This window comes from Mastigoproctus giganteus, chromosome 3, assembly GCF_048544385.1.
Source record: "Mastigoproctus giganteus isolate SK-2022 chromosome 3, ASM4854438v1, whole genome shotgun sequence".
NCBI classification, from domain to species: domain Eukaryota; kingdom Metazoa; phylum Arthropoda; class Arachnida; order Uropygi; family Thelyphonidae; genus Mastigoproctus; species Mastigoproctus giganteus.
This window is the reverse complement of record NC_143577.1, coordinates 71,760,920-71,785,426: the sequence shown is the minus strand read 5'-3', so window position 1 is coordinate 71,785,426 and position 24,507 is coordinate 71,760,920. Positions and strand designations below refer to the sequence as shown.

The following is a 24,507-nucleotide window of genomic DNA, read 5'->3' as shown; positions in this document are numbered from 1 at the left end:
ATAATCAATTTCCCGGTTAACCCAAAAATACAAAAGTCCCCGACATACGTAAGAAATAAGTTCCAGGACTTCTTACTTCGTCGAGTTTACGTAACTCAGGAATGACTAACAACATATTGCTACTATATTATTATTGACAAATTCTAATTCCGTGCGATACCTGTTAATGTTTGGCCATTTTGATACATCCTTATTATAATGATTCCTTAGAGATTTAACAGATGCGCCATTTTCCAACTTTTGAATAATTTCAAGTTTTTGTTTAACTGAAAAGACAACTCTTGTGTTTACCCATCATTTTCGCGATTTCTAAACAAACAAACAAAAAAAAAAAAAAATCCAACAGCCCTGACATAAATAACGAAACAAAATTGTCCTTTTGTGCTGCAACAGAACACAACAATCGATGCAACGCACTAAAACAAACTAAACATTTGGTCTCTCTCTCTCTCTCTCTCTTTTTCTTCTTCTTTTTTTGAGCGGCAGGTATCTTCCAAAATATCTGTTTATACCTATTCTAGTTATTACTTGAATTTTTTTGAGTTCTGGTTGACTTTTTTTTTTTTTTTTTTTGTCTAAAAGTGTCCCAGTTAATCGAGAGTCTGCTGTATAATGTATTGATGATTTATTGCATAATTAATGTATTTCAGTTTATATTTAAAGGTTTAATATTTTTCTGCTACATTCAATATTGTTATACAGAGAAATTGTCTTAAAATAGCCAGAAACACTTGTCATGGCAGCCAATTGAAATTAGTTACATTATTTCATTGTTTACTATGGATAATCCCCTGCTTAATGTGGATACCTGTATTTGCTTCTTACATTGTAATTGTTCTTGATTTTCTTTGTCAGTAAATGAAAAGATTAAGGGGGGGGGGAAGTGAAGCATACATTTCATTGTTAAAATGTAAATTATAATTTATAAATATTAATAAATAAATTCTACATATGTATGATTATTTTAATTTTATTTAATGAAAAAACTTGAGCCTACAGGCAAGTAAGGCTCCAGAGGTTGATGGCATATACCAATGGTGGGCAAATGAGGCTCTCAGAGCCGCATGCGGCTCTTCGTTGAGTTAAGTGCGGCTCCCATTGAAAATTTAAATCCGTTTTTTTTTTTATTATTATTATTATTTCAGAACTTTTTTTCACTGAATCTTGTTAAATTAACTAAGTAACTAATATTTTGTTATACTGATTTTATGTTGTGTTTATTTATTATTATTTTTTTTATGTCTAGATATTTTGCTATTTTTATTTTGATTATAAATAAATCCGCGCGCATTTACACTGTTGGCGCCATCAGCGGACTTGTGCAACACTACACCGGGAGTGGGTAGAAAATGTGACCAAACCTCTCCCATAAGAGTTTCAATTTCAGACTTTGGAATTAAATTTATTTAAGTTTTTGATAACATGACCTCAGAAAATATCAAAAAACGAAAATACGAACAAGAAAATAGAATCTTTCAAGAAGAATGGGTAGAAAATTTTGCTTTTATTGACAATAATGTTAAGTCGTTGTGTCTTATTTGTAAAGTTACAATTGCAAATTACAAAGTAAGCAATTTACATCAACATTACGAAGTAAGTCATCCGCACTTTTCAACTCAATATCCACTCAATTCAAAACTGCGAACAGAGAAACTTAAGTCCTTGCAATCTGGTTTTTTGATAGCTTGAAATATTGCTCATGCCAAACGTCCATATGGAAAAGGAGAATTCATTAAAAGAAACTTGGAAGAAGTGGTTAAAGTTTGGATCCAGATAATACAAAACTGCATTGCACAGGTTCCTATGTCACGCCGTACAACTGAGCATCGCATTAGTTCAATTAGTAAAAATGTTGGAAATAGTTTGATGTGGGATTTGAAAAATTGTACAGCATTTAGTTTAGCTCTCGACGAGTCTACAGAAATTCAGGATGATCCACAATTGGCCGTTTTTTTCAGCTATGTATCTGCTGACGTAAATGTGAAGGAAGAAATGTTAGACCTAGTAGCTCTTATCGAAACAACTCGCGGTATCGATGTTAGAAATGCGCTTCATGAAGTAATGAACAGGTTTGAATTGCCTTGTGATAAACTTGTAAGTGTTGCGAATGACAGAGCACCTGCAATGATAGTAAAAAACCAAGGTCTCATTGGTCTTTTAAACAACGATCCTAAAATTCCACGTTTCTTACCTCTTCACTGCAAAATTCACCGCTAGCATCTCATAGCGAAGTACTTCAAATACGAAAATGTGTGGAAGATTGTTTTAGAGATTGTGAATTTAATTAGAACAAATGCCAAAACACATCGCCAATTTAAGAACTTTTTAGAAGAGTTGCGAGTAAATGACGAAACAGATGAATTGCCCAGTGATTTATCCCTATGGTGTGTTGTAAGATGGCTGTCAACTTACAATGTTTTGAGATATTATTGAAGGTGGATTTCCAATTTCTGAAATAATACTTGTTGAAAAAGCGGCTGGGGAATTGGCGTTATTAGAGATAAAAGAGGATCAGACATTGCAAATGCAGCACAAATCTACTTCTATAATTGAATTTTGGAAACTCGTGCCAGAATCAAAATATCCTCATTTAAAGAAAGCTGCTTGCCATCTAATTTCAATTTTTGGTACAACATATTGCTGTGAATCTTTGTATTCCACAATGAAGTTTGTGAAATCGAAATATCGTCCACAGTTGACCAATCATCACCTCACTGAATTGCTGCGAACGGCTTTAACAAATTTTGCGCCAAATTTCAAAGATTTGACCAAAGGTCTTCGTTAAATATTATACTTTTTATTAATGCATTTTTATTATATTTTATTTTTATTATTAAAATTTTGAAATAATTATTTTGTATTTTCTTTCTTTTAATTATATTTTCTTATATATGTATACTTTACATAGCACTTAAGACTTGTAGAATATATAATCATATTAATTAAATTAAATTTGAATATTTAATACTATGTAACTATGGTGTGGCTCTTTATAATATATGAAAAACCGGAATGCGGCTCTCATTGACCTCACGCGTGCCCACCCCTGGCATATACCCTATAATTTTAAGGGAGGCAGCAAATGAGTGCATTGAACCACTGAGATAATTATGAGAGCATCACTGGAATCGGGAAAGATTCTGTTGGATTGGAAAAAAGTACCAACATATCTCCAATACATAAGGGCAGTTCTAAGAATGTAGTGGGTATAATTGACACACCTGAAAATGAATTCTTAGAAAAACGACCTGTCCAACTAAAATTCAAGAGCAGGTATGTAGACAACATAATAGTAATCTGGTGCCACAGAACAGAAGAAATTCACAAATATTTGATGCGCTAAACAACTTCCACCAGAAGATAAAGTTCAAAATAAAAACGGGAAAACAACAGCATACTATATTTCATGGACATCCTTATCAACAGAAAACTTAGAGATGAAAGTGTACAAGAAATCTACATATACAGGGATCATTCTTAACTACAGATCTTGCCACTCCCATTTAACAAAAATCTGAGTACTAAAATCCTTCATCCTAAGAGCAGAAGCCTCCAACAAGAACTGGAAGATATAACCAATCTAGCCTTAAACAACAGATTCCCTCTACATGTCATAACGAAAATAATAGCTGATGGCCCTAAGACCTTCCCACAATCTAGTAATATCAAGAAACCAACAATCTCCATATCACATATACCCAGCATTAGTGAAAATATAGGAAAAGAAGAAAATACAGAATCAGCACTTTCAAGGATTCGGCCTCCATAAAACAGATTCTAAAATATCATTCCAACAGCCCCAACAATCCCAGAGGTCCTATTTATCAAATTCTCAAAAAAAAAAAAAAAAAAAAAAAAGTCAATTACCCCTTCCCCCAGAAACTAGTCAGCCAGACAACTTCCAAAGGTCTGAGAACAAGGTTAGGCCACCCACCTTTTGAGGCTATAATCCAACAAGAATCAATGGATCCAGAATAATCTACCAGGCACACTATTACTGGACAATTGATTAAAATCCCTACGTATAAATAACCTGCTGGCAGCATCTCATGCCAGAATGCGTAGTAGGGATCGAGATACTCAGTTTGTTATTTGGTTTTTACGAGCATTAGCAACTAAAGCCATATTGCTCCAGGGATATGCGATGGTCATTCGCTGACCTTTCCGCATCCTCCATATTTGGTGGTCACGGGCTCGAACCCCGGTCTAATCAAGAAGTGTGTGCGCTATGCACTGCTGCTCCTGCTCACCTGGCAACAGAGGTGCCGAGATACTCGGAAAGCAGAGGATAAGACCAGGGCTGTAGTGGAGGTCTACACGAGTATATGCTGTATATCCTCTGGATTTTTTTAGATGAATAGCATATACCTTCTGGTTTTTGATTTGGACTTGAAAACAACAAATATTATTAACATATTTACTGAAAATTAAAAAATAAATTTATTACAATTTGGTTATTAGGCAACACTTATAGTTTTATTATTTTTGATACACGAGTAGTAAGTAAATATGCCGTGTGTGTTTGTGTGTGTGTGTGTATCTGCAGATACCCTCCAGTCGATTAATAAGCCAAGCCTGATATGCACAGTATACAGCAATACCTCGCTTACACAGTTTTCACTATAACACGGTTTTCAATTAAGTTTAAGTCAAATTTATTGTACATAGTACCATGTACCACGCACACGGTACTTTGTTTCCTTCAGGCAGTCAGCTGCAACATGCAACAGTGTTCTTAATGCCATCCTGGCGAGACGACATGATAGTTTTTCAAACTTTTCATTTCAAAATTTATTTTTTACTCCTTTAAATACATCCGCATCTTGGCTAGAAATCACTTCCAGCAACATGCGTTCGTTTGGTAACATGTTTTGCTCCATTTGGTAAATGATTTCACTGGTTTTGAATTGCAAGTTCAGATAATTTCCAAAGACATTGTTGAAGGTCGGAAAAGACTTGGGATTCGAAACTTTGGACACTGCCAATGTACATGACTGCATTGACTCACATGCAAATGACTTAGATGATGCAACTCTACTTGAAATTGATAAGCAAACTGCATATGCAAAAGAGGAAAACGATTCTGAAGTGGATAACACTGAAATGCCACGAAAACAATTTTCAACAGAAGAACTGGAGAAAGTTTGGGGGGGGGGGCACAGCCTGTGAGGTTTTTTTTTTTTTTTTTTTTTTAAATCGTATGATGTGAGCAACACACAAAGGAACCAGTTTTTTCCTGTTTCCTTCGCGTATCCGTGAGATCCAACCGGATAGTGCGCCACCATCGTAATATTCAAGCCCAAGGCAGGATTCGAACCCGCGACCTTTGGGTTGCCAGGCAGGCACTTTACCCACCCGACTAGCCCGGTCGGCTGCAAGGCAATTAAGAATGGAGATCCGAATGTTGAACATAGCATTGAGATATGGCAAATTTTAAAGAGTGGATTCAATGCTACAAAGACGTGTACGCCGAGAAAAAGAAGAGATCGCTTCACCAGACTTCATTATTGAAATACCTAAATAAACAACTGCTTTTTTAAAGCTTTTTTTCTCATCTCTCATGATGTTACCTTTTCATTAATAAAATTTTTGCAATATTTTTTAAAAATTTCAAATCCTTTTAATTGTCTAACAAGTGCAAATTGTTTATAGATTTATTATAATTTGTTTGTAGACTGTTTCTCTAGTACGCATTCAATTAAAACCCATTATAATTCTACCTCAATCAGCACGGTTTCACATAACACTGAATAGTTTCGGTACCAATTATCAGTGCTATGTGGAGTATTGTACTCTCTGCTTTCATATAGTATACCTTCAGGTAATTTTATGACTACAGCACTGGATAAGACTATATGTTATAATTCTGTATAACCTTAATTATGTTTAATTGTAACTTTAATTGTAAAAAAAATTTCAACCTGGTACTTTTGTTTCCCATTTGTATAGATAATTGTTACCTGTATTATAAATTAACAATAATGCATAATATAAAGTATAATTAATATTTATATATGAAGTTTTGCAATTTAGCACACAAATATGTAATATTAATTTATTTTTTGTCTTTTAACAGCCTGGTCTGATGATGGGTACAAGCAAGGTTCCCGAAATGTCACCTTAATATATAAGAATTTAGTCATTAACTAAATAAACTATTGTAATATTAACATGGTATAAGAGTGGTAATTACTAAAAGTATAATTCAACAAGAAATTCACAACTTTCCATGGAAAGTTATGATTGTTTACATAATCGAGGCCAGTAGTGAAAAGGAAGTAGGGCATATTATTGATCACTAGGATAAAAGCAAAGAGAAGAGGGAAGCCAGACATATTCATTTTCCTGTTATGTTTAATCCCAGTTGGAAACAACTTAAAAAAAAGTTTAAATTACACTTTAATTGGAAGAATAATTTGCAATTTATTATCACTAAGAAATAGCTTGAAATATTATAATTATAACTACAAATATTTTAAATGATATACCTGAATGAGATGAGCAAGGTTAACCATTCTCTTATACACATCTGATTGATTATTTACTGCCTCATGATGGAAGGCCTCTGCAAGCACCATTACTATGTGAGGAAGATTGCAGTTGTCATTACCTAATAATACAAGGTTGTTTCTGGAGAAAAGAATGGAAAGTAAGTAGAATAATGAAATTAAATTTGAGAAAAATAGATAATAATAAATAAACATTGTACCTCACAAAACCTTATAAACATTCTCAGAAAATACTAAAAGTTCTATATATATCAAATAAGAATGCTATTAAAGGTGTTCACAATCAGTTTAGTAACTTGGACATATAAAAAATGAATAAAAGAATTACTCTGTTCACCTAACTTAGCATTAGTAGAGGCATTTGATGCAAGAAAGCAAACTTATGCAGCATTAGCCAAAAAAAAAAAAAAAAAACACTTCCACTTCACCCCTCTGTTCGTTCAAAATATCTGTCCAGCTGAGCCTTAAACTTATTTAGGCTATCAACCTCCACTACAAGGGATGGAAGTCTATTCCACCAACCAACCACCCGCTGGCTAAAGGCAAATTTCCGCACGTCTATCCTGCATCTGTCTTTCCTCGATTTGAATTTATGCCCTCTCAGGTGATTTTTCTGAGCTAGAGGAAGAATCCCATCAGCATTGAGCATGCTTAAACCATTCAAGGCTTTATACACCTCTATCAGATCACCTCGCTGGTGCCCAGTCTACTTTAATCCATCAAGTAAAGATCTCATTTGTTAGCTGCTAAAGGACCACTATATTATTCAGAAACTGACCAACCAATGTCAGGATTAAAGTTGGAGTGAATAGAGTACAGTTTCAGTTATAATATTGTTTTTTAATATGTCCTTCAATTTTTTCTATGGGCTTTTAATTTCTGTTAAATAAAACCCTGCAACTTGGACCTCAGTTGCTTGTAACAGTATTTTTGCTGCAACCAACAAAAATATTTCAGAAAGTGATGACAACCTGTTATTTTCTTTCCAATAATGACTTCTACTGTAATGTTATGCCTTTGGGCACCAAACAGGAGCTGAACATTTTCTTTTTTCAAGTAACGACATTTTAGCTTGTGTTCCACTATTAAATTGAAGTTCACTGGAACTAACTTTCCCCTTTCAAAAGAATCAATATTTAAATTTTTGAGAATTCTACACATAAGGACTCTCCTTCTGAAAAACTGCTGTAAACTCGGTGAACAAAGCACTGCATGTGACAAATTTTAATCAAGCTTTCAGTGACTGTTTCTTCAGAAGACAATACCATTTCCTGCAGCTTGCAGTGTTTGATCAATATATATTTTTTTCTTGGATGGGATAAACTTAATAAAGTGAATAGCTTCCCTCTGTTCCAAACTGATGATTCAAGAGTTAACTGGTTACTCATATGCATTATAAAGCAATACTCCAGTAATCCCATTTTTTTCTGAATTCCTAGAAATTTTTCAATGTGAAGCACAATTACCAAAGTAGCTGTGTACTGAAGTTATTAATTTTTTGACTGCCATGGGTACTGCCAGCTGGATCTCACCATGTGAAGTTTTGACATGCCTTTAAGACCTGTGCTTTACAGTTAACACAGTTTATTTGTTCGAGCTCTGTGAGATGGCAGACATTTTTCACTGCACATTGTATCATACAGATCTTAAATTAGGTAGCCAGGGGAACCTAAATATGATTTTACCCTGCAGTTATGTGAACCTTTATAATAGATACTTAGGCTGCTCTACTGAACATCCTTTTTATGCTTCCGTCATTATATTATAGGGAGAACTATATGACAGTTCTGAAAAATACAGAATTTCAAATATCATAAAGCACATTTCAAATTAATAATAATAATAAAAAGAAAGACTTAAAAAAAGACAATTTTTTAAAAATTATAAAAAATTTTCTCCTCCCAACTAAATAGTCATTATTTTTGTATTTATATAAAGCTTTACATTGGTGGTCTCCAATGCAGTAACCACAGGCCCCATGGTGTCCATCAAGGCCTTTTTTGAGTGCCTGTAAGAAGTCATAATGAATAAATGAGGACAATATATATTGTCCTCATTTATTTGTTATGACTAAATGTGACTAACGCGTGTGACTAAAATCTCACTGCTATTTGTGTGCTAAGGCATATTGGTATTGGTGTTTAAGGGCACAAGGGCAGCTGAGGCAAAATGTGCCAGATCCTATATTATTATCCTAATGTAATATAATTTGTTCCATTTTGGCATTAGAGGAATTTATATATATGTATTTGTTTCAGAAAGGTATAGAGTTCAGCTAGGTTAGCAATATTTCCAATCATGTGGGTAAGTGATAATGGTTCTTGCAGTTGTGATTGAGAGTGGAAAGTACTACTTCTGAAAGTGGAATAGTGAGGACAATCTAAACGTATATGCTTGACTGTAAGTGGTAATGTACAATGTGTGCATCGAGGTGGGTCATCCCACACGAGTAGAAACATATGGGTTAAGTGTGCATGTCCTATCCTTAGTCTTGCTAGTACAACTTCTTCCTGTCTATTTTGTCTGAAGCTGGAAATCCACAATGTTGGTTCTTCTTTGATTTAGAGCAATTTGTTATTCCTTTGTTACTTCCATATTTCTGTCCACTGAAATATACTTTTTTTTTTATATGCTTCAAATAATCTCTATATGGTACTTGGTAATTTGCCAGTGTTGTACTGTTTGGTTTTTGGCTGCCTGATCTGCTCTCTCATTACCTATGATACCAGAATGCTCTAGAATCCAACTGAATTTCACTGAATGATTCCTACTTCGTAGATGGTTTAAACAGGAAATGATTTGTTTTTTGATTGAATGTGATATTGAAAATTGACTGCCCAATGCAGACACTACACTCATGGAATCGGTGTATATTACACTGCTAGCATTGTGGAAAGCATTAATATTCTGCATTTAATTCTGCTTTTACACTCTTCATATCGCTACCGGTTGAATGCAGCAGTATAACTGCTGCATTCAACCAGTAGCGATATGAAGAGTGTAAAAGCAGGAAAGACAGCCGCAGTACCAATGGCAGAACCTATTTTTGAGCCATCTGTATATATTTGGCAGTTTTGTGTATTGTTGAGGGAGTGTTTTTTATGTAGTTGTTTGATATTTTCATCTTCTAGGTATTTCTTTCCCCGTTGCTGAAAGTGGGTATCACACTGGGGAAGATTTACAGACCAGGGTGGATCAGGTACATCATTCTCTTGAAATATGTTATCAAAATCAATATTCCAGGTGCGAAGCAAATCTTTTAGTCTAATGCCAGTAAGTCTATTTCCATTCGGTTTACTGTTATAAAATGCTGTCCATTCAGGGTTTGAAAGCAACGGTCGAACAGGATGGACTAGAAGGCTTTGAATTTTAGCTGCATAATTAAGAAGCAGCATTTTCCTTATAAGCTGAAGTGGAGGTTCGTATGCCTCTACATAGGCTCTGAACAGGCGATGTTCTAAATGTGCCCAAAGCAGTACGAAGGGTACTGTGTTGGATAGTATTAAGTCCGATTAATGCACTTTTCCTAGTTGAGTCATGTACAATAGCACCATAATCTAAATGAGACCTGATAATAGTATGATACAAATGTAATAGAGTGTATCTATCAGCACCCCATGTCATAGCAGAAATGGACCCAAGTATACTAAGTTTCTTTAAAGAAACAGTTCGGAGGTACATGATATGTGAAACAAATTTAAGTTTGGTGTCCAATATTAAGACTAGGAAACGAAGATTATTGGTGAGAGGGATCAAATGGTTTTTTAATGAGTTCTGGGTGTAGCTTACAGTTTTTGTAGAAATGAACTGCAATTGTTTTTTGTTCTGATAAAAGATATCCATTCTGCAGTGCCCATATCTCGAACTTATTTATGGAAAGTTTTCAATGGTATGAATATTTTGTGAATGGCAAGATATAGTAAGATCGTCAGCATACTTATATAGTTCTACAGTATTGGGGATGTTGTCTGTTATGGTGTTCAGTCTAAGTGAAAAAAGGGTAGAGCTAAGTACTGATCCTTGTGGGACACCTTGAGTGTAGGACCGAGAAAGTTCAGATTGATAGCAGACCTGAAAGGTTCTGTGTTGAAGAAAATTTCTAATGAATTCTGGTAAGTGCCCTCGCAATCCTACGGAATAAAGTTCTCACAATATGCCACACCTCCAGATAGCATTGAAAGCCTTTTATATATCGAGACTTACCATGACAAGACGTTCATTTTTATGTAAGCTTGTTGTTTTTGTTTGTTATTTGGTTTTTAGGAACATTAGCAACTAAGGCCATATTGCTCTGGGGATATACGGTGGTCATTCCCTGACCTTTCCGCATCCTCCATATTTGGTGGTTACGGGCTCGAACCCTGGTCTAATCAAGAAGTGTGTGCACGCACTGCTGCTCCTGCCCACCTAGCTACGGAGGCGTCTTTTTATGTAAGCATTATGGATGTTAGTCTCAGCTTTCACCATTAGATCCAATGTGGATCTATTTTGTCGGACTCCAAACTGATTGTTGTTCATCAGTGCTTTAATTTCAAGAACCCGGGTAAGTCTTCTGTGTATCATTCTTTCTAGGATTTTATTTAGGCAGCTGGTTAGAGAGATAGTTCGGTAATTTTCTAGAATTGGCGATCTTTTCTAAAATGATATGTACATTCAGAAAAAAAAACCGGTTATAGAACATTAATAGTAAATTCAAGGCTGTACTGTTTATATATTTCAGCATTACGTAATATATGCCATCAGGTCCAGCTGCACTGTTGGGTGATCAATTTAATGCTGCTTGCAGTTCAAAATAGGTTAAACGGTTGATTATAGGCAATATATTGGGTAGTATGGAATTTTATTTTGTACCTTTCAGCTGAAGCTTTGATTTGAAGAAAGGAGCTACCGTATGCTGAAGTGGTGGATCTTTGGTAGAAAGTCTGCATGATATTTCCTGTCCATTTTTGGTTAAGATGGGAGGAGGTAGATATTTGCCATTTAACTGCCGAATCTTTTTCCAGATGAGTCGACTGCTAGTATCCTTTGTAATAGTTGGAGGCAAACTGTATCCATGATTCCTTTTTGGCTTTTCTGCTAATTTGTCTAGCTTTTGACTCTAGCCTTTTATACTGAATTAGGTTGTTGGTAGTTGGGAATTTCCGGAACAGGTTGTAAGCCTTTTTCCTTTTTGGCATTGGTACAAGCTTCATTCCACTACTGTTTAAGGTTTTTGTGTTTACGTGTGGAGGCTTGAGATATTGCTTTGGAGGCTATGGTCAGTACTTGCCTGGTGATATGCTCTGTGACATCATCAATGGGTTGCAGTCTGATCAATTGGCTATCAAAAGAAAGGTGGGTTGAATACTTTTCTCAATCTGCTTTGGAGAATTCCCATTTTTAGCGATGGTCAGGATATGGGGTATGAAGTGTTTGGATTCTGCATATGATTGGGACGTGGTCACTATTGTGTGAATCATTTAAAACTGTCCATTCTATACTGGGATACAATATGGGGGAACAGAGAGTTAAATCAATTGCTAACATAGATCCAGTGGGAAGGTGAGTAAAAGTATTTTCACCAGTACTCAGTAATGTTACATTCAGTTGGTCTAGTATTGTCTCTATCAATTTTTGGTTTGTCCATGTGGTCTGATCCCCAAAATGGATGACGCACATTGAAGTCACTAAGGATACAAAAAGGTGGTGGTATTTGTTTTATGAGGTCTTCTAGTTCTTTGAATGTGCACATCTTGTTAGGTGGAATGTACAGAGATATTAGAGTTAGAATTTGCCCAACTGATACACATACTACAACAGCTTCTAAGTGGGTCTGAAGTGGAATATTTCTAGAAGATATTTTACAGTCAACTAGAATTGTGATGCCTCCACGTGCAGACAATGAAGAGTTTATCTTTTCTGTAAAATGTAAAATTTTTGATTAATGGAGTTACTTGTGGAGTTAGTCTCTTGTAAGCAAATGGCTACAGGACTATATCTGGAGATTAAATCATAGATGTCATTGGTATTGCTTCATAAACCTTTACAATTCCATTGTACAATGTGCTGCATTATCTAGGTTTCAGGAGGGAAGGCGAGTCTGTCTGTTTCTTGTGAGTGGTTTGCTTTTGACGGTCATATTTCATTTTATCTTTTCTAGGAAAATTGGGATGTCCAGGATCTGTACTCTCTTCTACATCATGTTTGACCAGGCGAAAATCCAGTCTCCATATCATCTTCTGCATGAAGATCAAGGACTGTTTCATTGTGTGTAGTTTTATCTTCAGAGTCCATTCTATTTGAGTTTGGCTTTTGTAATTCATTGGTTGTTGCCTTTGTGAGTTATTAGACATTTTATCACATGATGAGATTTTAGGCAGAACTGAGATAGGGGTATTACTTATTTCATCAACTAGAACAGGTTTGGTGGTAGGTTGATGTATCGGGATTGTTGGCTTTATTTGCTTTCTTGCTTCTTGATATGTGACCTTATTCTCGATCTTATACTTTTGTATTCTTTTTTCAATTTTCCAGGGGTCACATGATTTTGACTATGCTGGATGGTTGCTCTTGCAATTTGGACATTCCACAGCTTTTGCAGTACAATCTGTTTGTGAATGATTTTTTAAACTGAGGATGATTCCAAACAATTATTTAAACTGAGGATGAATGGTTGCAGGATAGATGGGCAGAAATTTGCTCTCTGTCAGAAAGCTGCGGAAGTGGGTAGCTGGAATAAATCTAAAGAAAAATTATTTGAGGGGATGGGCAGGCGATATGAAAGTTTTTTTTGTTTTTTTTCTCTCCTAATACCGTATAAAATTGCTGTCCATATAATAAAAATATATTTGTAGAAGAATAAGAGAAATTTACCTCAATATGATAAGTAGAACACTTCCTAATGACACTCTCCAGCAATTAAAACAAATATAAAATCTCACAAAATGATTACAGTAATAAAATTAATTAAAAACAATTTAAAATAAAAAAAAAATTAAAACAACTTTAATGTATATTTTGAAAAAACTTTCTTAATGAAAGTCTTTTTCGTTTTAATTGCTGGAAAGTGTCATTAGGAAGTGTTTTACGTATCATATTGGGATAAATTTCTCTTATCTTCTACAAATATTGAAATACAATGTAGAATGTATCGAGCATCGTAGCTGTTTTATACTAATTGTATTCATATTTTAAACTCTTGTTGACTATTTCATTCACTCCTCTTCCTCTCCTAGCATAACCTATTGATGTGCACAATTATAAGAGATTATTTGAACATCCTGGTGCAAAAATACATTAGATTAACACAAAGATACTGTGCCCAAATTTACCATATTTCTTTCATAAAATACTGCTTAAAAAAAAAAAAAAAAAAATCGTTCCAAAATTTGCCAGGGTCAATTTAAATCATAAAATTTCAGGCCTAAAGCAACTCACAACTTGCCATATCTTGTAATATTGTTAAACTTGTCTTAAAATCTCAGTATTTTAATAAACAAAAATACCTTTCCAGGTTAGGAAACTTTACAACAAATTAAAAAAGAAAGGAAAGTCTTTTTTCAAAATTACTTTAAACTTGTTTTCAATTAATTTTATTACTGTAATCATTTTGCATTAAATTTTATATTTGTTTTAATTGCTGGAGAGTGTCATTACGAAGTTTTCTATGCATCATATTGAGGTAAATTTCTCTTATCTTCTACAAATATTGAAATACAATGTAGAATGTATCAAGCATCGTAGAAGTTTTATACTAATTGTATTCATATTTTAAACTCTTGTTGACTATTTCTTTCACTCTTCCTCTCCTAGCATAACCTATTGATATGCACAATTATAAGAGATTATTTGAACATCCTGGTGCAAAAATACATTAGATTAACACTAAGATACTTTGCCCAAATTTACCATATTTCTTTCCTACAATACTGCTTTCAAAAAAAAAAAATAAAAATAAAAATAAAAAAAATTGTTCTGAAATTTGCCAGGGTCAATTTAAATCATAAAATTTCAGGCCTAAAGCAACTCACAACTTGCCATATCTTGTAATACTATTAAACTTGTCTTAAAATCTCAGTATTTTAATAAACAAAAATACCTTTCCAGGTTAGGAAACTTTGCGACAAATTAAAAAAGGAAGGAAAGTCTTTTTTCCAAATTACTTTAAACTTGTTTTTTAATTAATTTTATTACTGTAATCATTTTGCATTAAATTTTATATTTGTTTTAATTGCTGGAGAGTGTCATTAGGAAGTTTTCTACTGTCATTTAAGTTTTCTTGAGGTAAATTTCTCTTATTCTTCTACAAATATTGATATACAATAGAACGTACTGAGCATCGTTGCTCTATTTTAACTAATAAAAAAAATATATATCTGTTTGCGAAATCCATCTGAATAAAATGATCTTTACACTCAGAACTACTAATATGCAGTCCAAGGTCACTGGCCATCAATTAATCTGCAGCTAACTTGTGTGAATTCAGGTTTTCCTTTTTCCTTTTTTTTTTTAAATATTTTATAATGTTGTATTAAAAATACAGATTCACAAGAGTGTGTATACATAAGATTGTTTGGTATATTATTTTTGGTTTTACGGCCCAGTGGCATATGGAACTATATGCCATGGTGCATTAAGTCCATGGTTGCATATGTATAAGAATTCTTTCTCCTTATAGTAAACATATGCAAGCAGGCTATATGGTCTCTGAAGTACAGACAAATACAAATATTTACCTTCAGCCTGTGAAGGATAGTCATAAAGTCATTTGGTCTAGAATGATGGTTCTTAACTTTTTTTCCTCCCACTGTACCAACCACTACTTTAAAATTATGGGGTTATAGAAGTGATACTTTGAAGATAAGCACCCTCACATTCCTAGTTAAGAACAAGTGTTTCATAACATACAAATTTCACATACCCATATGTCTATGGTAGAGCCTTTCCCTAAAATCTTCTGACTGGCATAGGGACTGGAACTAAATTAACCCTAATGCTCTCATCACACAGAATGACACCATTTTTCTTATTTCTGAAATTTATTTACTATGCTCCTATCTTTAGCTTATAAAGAAAGGAGAATATATATCTCTTAAGAATATATATTAACTGTAATTCTCAATTGTCCCTGATAACGGCCCGTGATAGGGCTTTTCCTTAAAAACCTCTGAGTGGAACTACAATCAGTTTTAATATTCTCTATATAATGATTAACTTTCCCATATAATTATCTTTAGCTGATATTATCAAACCATCATATTACAGATATGTGGTATTAATACAATTCTTAATTTTTGGCTATGTAATACTTCTAAACTGTCATTTTCATTTCTTGAACAGAGAACAGCTAACCAAGTCACCACTAAAATCACTGTCATATTCCATGCCCCAGTTTTCTTTTTTTTTTTTTACCTACCTTGATGGACCCCAGTGTAACATTTAAAGCACTAAAAGATATATTTCTTATTTTTAGCTTGCTATTTTTATAACAAGTGGTGAGTTTTAATCCTGGAATTCCCTTCCTTTATTGTATATAGCAGTCTCCCTAAACAAATAATGGTGACTCGATAGCATCAGCAAAAATTCTAATTAAGAAATTAAGAGAAACTTACTGTTCCAGCAAGGTGCAAAGAAAACTGTACACATGTGGTGCTTCATCCTCATCTTCCCAAACAGGAAGCCACCTTAACCAAACAGGAAGAAGTTCATCAACAGATACATGGCTATTGTTATAAGCAAGAATTTTTGTTACAGCTGCAATGGCGTTTTCAGTGGCACTTGCATTCTGTGAAGCTCTAGATTCTGGTTGTGATATCATCTGAATAAGCAGTGGAACACTTTCTAAATAAAACATAAGTTCATAAAAGGAAATTAAAATAAATGGATGCCTAATGAAAAAGAGAATAAATTTTCCAAATATTTAAACTACTGAATGGCAAAAACTTGGAATTCAGCTAAACTGTTTTTCATTTATACTTACATATGTATGCTCAATTTATATAAATTGAGCATTTTATCTCGGCAAGTGATGAAATCAATTGGTAAAAGTGACACAGCAAGTGAATTTTTATCATTTTGAAGTTGATTAATAAAAAATTATGAAAATAGTATATTTTATAATTATAAAATTTTTAATCCTAGCAAAACAAAACAACAGGGACTAAAAGGACATTCAGAGACCATTTATCAACAAATAACACCAGTTAGCCCTACCTCTGTACTCGGGTAATTGGTCCCAAGAACACCCATTAGAATAACTGTTCATACAGTTATTCTAATGGGTGTTGTCCATTTTAAATACCAGGAGAATTATGTTAAGGAATTATGTGCAAAACAATGTTGTGATGAACTTTACATACAACATAAAGTAAAATATTAACTTTCCTCAAGTCCATCAAAGAGATGGGATTATCAAAGATGAACAAGAAAGTATAGAAGTAAAATGTAGATAGTGTATAAATGTTATTAGACAGTTGTAAGTATGATGGCAATGGTGAGGCTTTTACATGATTTTTTTTTTTTTTTTTAATCATTAAACAAAACTCTCTCAAAACTATCATTAAACAAAACAAACTCCTTGATAATTCATAAGACTTTTGTTTTAGTATACTTGAGCTGGCTTAGTACCTCATAAGAGTAAGAAGATGATGCAAGCATGGTTTATGGAGAACTACCATAGCCTCTTTGGAAGTTCTGTGCTTTAAATAGAGCATTATGTTTCAAATAATTTATTGTAGGAGAAATTTCAGCATCTAAGCAGTGAATTATAACACTAGCCAGCACAATTTTTATCTCCAAGAACTTAAATGCTGTTTTAGCCAATTTTTATGCATAGATTTTGAAAATAATGATAGTTTCGCATCATGTCACGGTGATTAAATATAGAGGTAGTTACGTTTTACCAAAATATCCAATTTCGCATAATCTAATCAGTATGACATACTGATTTATTTTAACAGATATAAGCTAATTCTCTAAATTTTACCAATCAATTCTGGCCTTGGTTTTCTTGTAATAAACATAATTAGACGTCTACCTATGGTTCTTAGGTTCAAATTCTGATGCAACAATTTACAATTTGGAGAAAGCACACTTAGCATTTTTGGCAAGGGTTTTTATAGGCTGTGCTAATCAAATGGGTAATTAGACTATTGGCCTAACCTCTTCCAAATGATGATTCGGTAGAGTAAGCAGCAGGCGTGAGCATAAATTACATCATTCGTGATTTTGGTTCTAGCTGTTTAAAATTTAGTAGGTGTCATCAAAGATGTTTACACATAATACATCTTTTGTGTGTACATGGTACACACATTTTTTTCCCCTGCCTCTGCCATGAGTCTCAGTTCATCTGACATCTATTTGGGCTAAACCTTTAACATTACCTCTTAGTTGGTATGAAAAGCCTAGTAGATAACAAGATTAATTCCTTGAATGCTTCCTATTTAGAATTTGCTTTAGTAACATCATTAGTTTGGGTCCACTGCAGTGACCTTCATGAAAGAAAAACTCTTCGCCTTACCCCTGATGGTAGCTACATCAATTAAGTAAATCCTACTTCATTACATTGTGATCACTGCTACCTAGTGGTTCACTGCCACCACATTAGAGTAATATCTCTGATCTGAATATCAGCAGTGATTATTCAGATCAAAGATATTACTCCCTCTGGTTGCCTCTCGAACATGCTGCTGTAACCAATCATCCAATAAATCCACAAAAGTCTTGGTAGTGTGCGAGTGACCAACCCACAAGTTCCAGTCAATATCTGGAAAGTTAAAATCAACCATTATAAGACATTCTGATATACTGGCTCACTCTATTTCTCTGTACAGCTGTTTGTTATACTCGTCAGCATCATTAAGCCTATAACACACTCCTAGTCTTATTTTTGCTTTTCAAGTGCTTAAGTAACACCAACCTGACTCAACATTGCACTGGCCACCCATGTCAACTGGATGCATCGCCTTAGATTTTATGTGTTTCCTAACTAACAGCATAACCCCTCCTCCCTTCTTATCCTTTCTGTACACACTGCGCTCCCCAAATTCAATTTCGGCATTCCTTATATTCGTGTGGTGCCACGTCTCTGATATTCTCAACAATATCTGCTTTTCGTGTCTTGACCAGCACTTCAAATTCATCAAATTTATTTACTATACTCCTAGCTTTGGTGCACATGCAAGTATACATGCACCTGTTCTTAGTTACCCGAACACAGCCCATGTATTTACTTATTCCATGCCTCCGTAGCCAGGTGGGAAGGAGCAGCAGTGCATAGCATACGCTTCTTGATTAGACCGGGGTTCGAGCCCGTCATCACCAAATACGGAAGATGTGAGAAAGGTCAGGGAATGACCACCGCATAAACCCGGAGTAATATGGCCTTAGTTGCTAATGCTCCTAAAAAAACCAAATAACTTATTCCATGATGATTCCCAGGAGTTCTAGAAATGCCTAGCACCTTGCTTTCTATGCTGCTACCCATTCCAATAGAAGCAGTACAAGAATCACTTTCACCTCTGCCTGTAGCCACTGTTAACCTATTAGTCTGTGAATCCCGCAAGCTAGCAGTTTTCCGACCCACCTAACACAGTTATACTCTGCAAAGACAACACAACAACTTTTTAAGTGTTTCAAATCAGTGATATCGGAGCATTTTTTTTTTTTTTTTTTTTTTTTTTTATCAGCTTCTGTGGCCATAATGCACCTCCCAAGGTTTTTGCAGTCCTTTGATCCAAGCCCGAGGCAGGATTCGAACCCGCGACCTTTGGGTTGCCAGGCAGGCACTTTACCCACCCGACTAGCCTGGTCGGCCAGAGCATCTTAGTATAGTCCTGATTTGGCACCTATCAATTACCATCATTTTCTGACAATAAAGCTACATTCTGGAGGCTACATGTTTCTAAATGGCAATGTGAAAACAGCATTGTGTTTAGGGTCAAGCAACATTGATGGTTCCCCACAACTCCACGTTCAGTTCGCTTGTGTTGAAAACAGTACACCGCTCCCCGGATATAACATCACAGTTTATACCACGGATTCGAATATACTGCAGGTCTTACTGGCTGACATTGCTGGTGGAAAAAATTCCGAGAAAAATATTAATGTTCTTTTGCAAACCTTGCACTGCAGGAGGCTTCCGCACTCAAATGATCCAGTTTTTGTGAGAGAGGGAAAAGGTGGGGGGGGGGGGTTTCTCGGAAATCCCAGGACCTTAACCCTCCCACTGAGTTAAGAAGCAAAACAGATGGTTATCAAACAAAGAAAATTTGCTAATCTTCTTCAAGGTCACTAACCACTAGATCCATAGCTTGAATCGCATGATTTGCTTATCTCCTCTAATGCAAAAGAACAGTTTTCCAGAAAATGAGTCAGATGGGAGCAGTGCATTCAAAAGATGTGAGGGTGTTTTAGCCTCTGCAGTTAGTATTGATCTTCTTTCCTTGTGTAAGAGTTGTCACTGAAAAAAAAACACGATCCATAGTTTGAGACTTACCTGTGCTGGTTGTGTTTTCTTGTGACTGTTCGGTATGTATCGGTGATTTTTTTACATTTTTGCAAGCTTTACAGACTTAGTTATCATTCATAACAAATTAAAACTGATTTCAGAGGTTATGGCGAACGTTAATAAAAGAAAGTCGTACACTATCGAGGAAAAGCTGACTGTAATTGAACGAGTAAAAAGTGGTCTCTCGAAAGCACAAATAAAACGGGTGTTGGGTATTCTGGAGGGAACAATATGAGGATGGATTATAGAAGAAGACTACGTTCCTTCTGGGATAATTTGGACAAAATCCCAGGACTAGAAAGGAAGACTGCAAAAATGAGGCAGTGGATGATTGTTTATACATGTGGTTAGTTCAGAAATGCAGTTTAGGATTTCCACTGTCAGGTCCCATTCTGAAGTGGAAGCAGAGAAATTTTTTCAAGACATAAAGCTTGATGGTGAATTCTCTGTCAGTGATGGATGGCTATGGCATTAGTAGCTTAAAATTTACATATGAAGGTTTCTGTGATGAGCAACTATACAACTGTGATGAGTCTGCACTGTTTTACAGAATGTTACCAACGGAATCTTTGGATTTAAAATCAGCTCCGAACAAAGCAAGACTGAAGTTAAGTAAGGATTGTGTCACTATTGTTTTGCTTGAATAAAACAGGAACTCATAAGCTGCCTCCTATGGTAATCGGGAAAATGAAGAATCCACGATGTTTTAAATCCATCAATTGAAAACATCTCTCTGTAGAATACATGAGCAGCTCAAAAGTATGGATGACTGCAAATTTATTTTTGACCTGGTTCCACAAAACATTTGTATTATCAGTTCAACGGCATTTGAGAAAAATATGCATCGAACCAAAAGCATTACTATTATTAGATAACTGTCCACCACCTGCAGACAGTCATATCCAAAGATGGAAAGATTCGGGCCATGTATTTACCAAAAAATACAACAGCATTAATCAAGCCCCTTGATCAAGGAATCGTTTATAATTTTATAATAATTACATTACAGATGCAAGCTACTTTTATCTTTGCTGTCCTCCGATCGTGATGTTCCTGAATTTCTAAATGTGTTAAATTTAAAAGTAGCAGCTTCTTCTTCTTTTTTTTTCTTTTTTGGTAGTTATTGGCGCATAGGCTTCTGTGGCCATAATGCACCTCCCAAGGTTTTTGCAGTACTTTGATCCAAGCCCGAGGCGGGAATCGAACCCGCGACCCTTGGGTTGCCAGGCAGGCACTTTACCCACCCGGCTAGCCCGGTCGGCCAAAAGAAGTAGCATACAAAATTGTTGGTGAAAAAGTGGTTTTCTGAGAACAGCTGATGGAGAGAATCAAATTGTGCTGATAAAGAGGAAAACAGTGGAAAAATTGCTATACGTTGTGATATACAGTCAGTTAGAGATATTCTCGAGGAACAGGAACTCACAGAGAATGATAGATCAGTGGATTGATATTGACAAAGAAGAATTAGTGTGTCACTTATTAACTGGCGAAAACATCGTTGAAAACATCACCAACGAGAAAAGGATGGATGGAAGTGGTGAGGAATCGGAAGAACTAGAGGAGCAGCTTGTCAAAGTTCCCACAGATCAGGAAGCAGTACAAGGCTTAGAGACTATGATTGAGTGGTTAGAGGCACAGCAGGAGGTTGAGCAAGTAAGATTTTGCAATTGGCATCTTTAAAAAATATGATCTTGCAAAAATGATTCTCCCATAAAAAGCAACAAAAAATGACAGACTTTTTAAAGTAGTGATCAAATAAATTCCTTGAATTTTTTTATAATTATGTATCTCTTGCTACATGTTTTTTGTAAAATAATTAATTTTTGAAAAATTCATTTGTTCACACATTAGCATTAACCCTTCCCAAGTGGATTTTTTGGTCTGCAGATAGGATTAAAAAAATTAATGCATGGAATCGTGTGGTAAACATCACAAATATGGTTGGATTCCACTCACGCATCTATTCAGAGGCCGTTCGAAACAAGAATCAATGAATTGGGGAAAATTTGTAGGCATCGGTCATAGCACGGTTGTCTTATAACATGGGTCACGATCTGCCACCAAAACCCTGCGGTATAACTGAGGAGCAGTATACTCTGTAGGGTTATGTTGTTCATCTGGCCTATTAGCCTAAGGACCTGTGGAACATTACTGACCCCTAATTATTGTACCAAGTGCTGGGTAAACCCTGGCATCACCTGAAATTGTCAGGATCCTACAAACCTGTTTATTTTTGTTGCAACTGGACTCCACAAGTTTCGTGATCAGTTCACACATCAGAATCCCAAGATTATTGTATTTATCTATACCATTTGGTAGTTTATCCTTGTAATTTTATTACCGTCACAATATACTGAAAAATTAAAGTGTTTTAATTCATCTTTGAGAATAGGTATCATCATTAATTTTATATTACACTGAAACTTCTCATAGTGAATAAAATTCAAGGTCCATAGATATTTCCAATTATTTGGATAATGCCAAAGATTATTTTGGACTGTAAACAGGACAGAAAACTTATTTATTTTGAAACTGTAAACAGTTTCAAACAGAATGGACCTGCACTGCATGAAATGCAGTGCAGGTCCAGTCATCTTGAAATGGGATGTGTAAGCACCCCACCCCAGAGTATTGCAAATTTGGTTTTGACCAGACTGATGACTAAAACAAATGAATTATCTTAAATTAAAATGGTGAACACTTTGTTTCAGAATGGTAGATAAGGCTACCCTCATCAATCTGGATACTCGAGTACCATGATGGGAGGGAAAGAGAGATATGTATGATAATTTTGATCTCTCTCTCTCTCTCATGCATGTGCGCGCACACACATGCAGTTTTTGAAACATTTTCTTGGGGTGTAGGAGCAGATTGTTAAGTGAATAATTTCTTTATCATAAAGAAATGAAGAGGGCTAGCATCACAGTTCCTTAACTGCACTCAATTTTATAAACTAAATTATGAGGTCAAGAGACTTTTAGAGAATTATATACATATAAATTCAATGCACGCAATTAAAACAGATTAGTTGCTTATATTGAAATGATACAAATTAAAAAAAGTAACAAATTACATTTTATGCATAATCATGTTTGATTTCTTATACGCACCAGCTAAAGCTTTAGAAAATTCCTGTCCACCAAATTGAGCTAATACACCAAGTCCATAAGATGCAGCTTGCCTTACTTCTGGACTATGGTTTTTTAATGCTGTTAACATAGGTTGCAGGAAATACTGCTGGTACTTTTCACATGCCTTCAGGTAGGTGGGGGAGGATAAAAAAAAGATTATAAATATTTACATGTCTAAATATAAAATAAATGATTTATATTTATATTAATTAATAACAGATTAAAGTGTGAAAAGCATTATAAAAATATTTTCTGTAAGAATATATATATAAGAATATATATGCAGCACACACCATTTATTGTGATCACAGATAATGTTATCATTTTTTATAAAATCCCAATCAGATATTGCATTAAAAAAAAAAAAAAAGAGAGAGAGAGAGAGAGAGAGAGAGAGATGTTTATTGGGCTAAGGTAAAGAAAGCCTGCACGAGAAGCATGCAAAAGTTGGATGAAATTTACCGGTAAAAGTACTTTGCCGTAACGGCATTTGTATTGTTGCTTGCTCGGTAAACAGATGGTGGGTGTTATCAGTCTGGAGTAGAAGTTGAATCCTAGGGGAGCTTGAAACCCTCTCGAAGTGGGGAGGGGGGGTTACCTGACCTTTTTTGAATCACGAACAGAGTCATATTGGAAATTCTGACGTCATAAAAAATGTTTGTAACGTAGCTTCACCGGTAAACTTTTTGGAAGTTTGCAGTGCTTCTTGTGTGGACTTCCTTTGCCTTTTTTTTTTTTTTTTTTTTCCCCTCTTAATAAACAATTTATCCGCTTGTTCACCAGTGTTTCTAAAGAAAAAAGGTCAGGTTACCCCCTCCACTTCGGGATGGTTTCAATCTCCCATGGGATTCAATTTCTACTCCTGACTGATAACACCCACTGTATCTTTACTGAGCGAGCAACAATACAAATGCCATTACGGCAAAGTACTTTTACTGGTAAATTTCATCAAACTTTTGCATGCGTCTCATGCATGCTTTCTTTACCTTCGCCATTTATTGTAATCAGCACTTTGGTTTTTGTTTTGATTTGTACCTTATTGCGGTGGAAGTGATTATGTAACATCCCAATTTGTACCATGAACTCTGTCACATTGCATGGTTAGTATGTTGCTTGATAGGTTCGCATGCTTGTCAGTGTCATTACTACATGGAAGTAAGTACTGTATCTGGATTCCCAGCAATCTGATTGTTTTATGGTAGAGCATTACACTTTTTCTAATTCTTGATTTAATATTTTATTTATTTGTTTTAAATGGTTTGTATGAATTTTCAGAAATGTTATGGCAGTTCAATTTTTATTGATAACTTTCTCGAAGAAACAGAGATTGTAATGTTTACTTTCTGTCCACTTCCACATATACATTTCTGCTCTGCATCGA

The 24,507-nt window shown here is 34.9% G+C and overlaps 1 protein-coding gene across 1 annotated transcript in view; it reads right to left on the bottom strand.

The window, feature by feature from the left end:
* The window catches only part of Karybeta3 (karyopherin beta 3), a 328,330-nt gene that overhangs the window by 1,869 nt on the left and 301,954 nt on the right, over window positions 1–24,507 (bottom strand). Inside the window, exons 24-26 of the mRNA XM_090369326.1 lie at window positions 23,106–23,250; window positions 16,100–16,328; window positions 6,489–6,630 (exon numbers count right to left, since the gene is read on the bottom strand). Coding sequence (XP_090225452.1) covers window positions 6,489–6,630; window positions 16,100–16,328; window positions 23,106–23,250 — 516 coding nt within the window. The remainder of the gene's footprint in view (window positions 1–6,488; window positions 6,631–16,099; window positions 16,329–23,105; window positions 23,251–24,507) is intronic.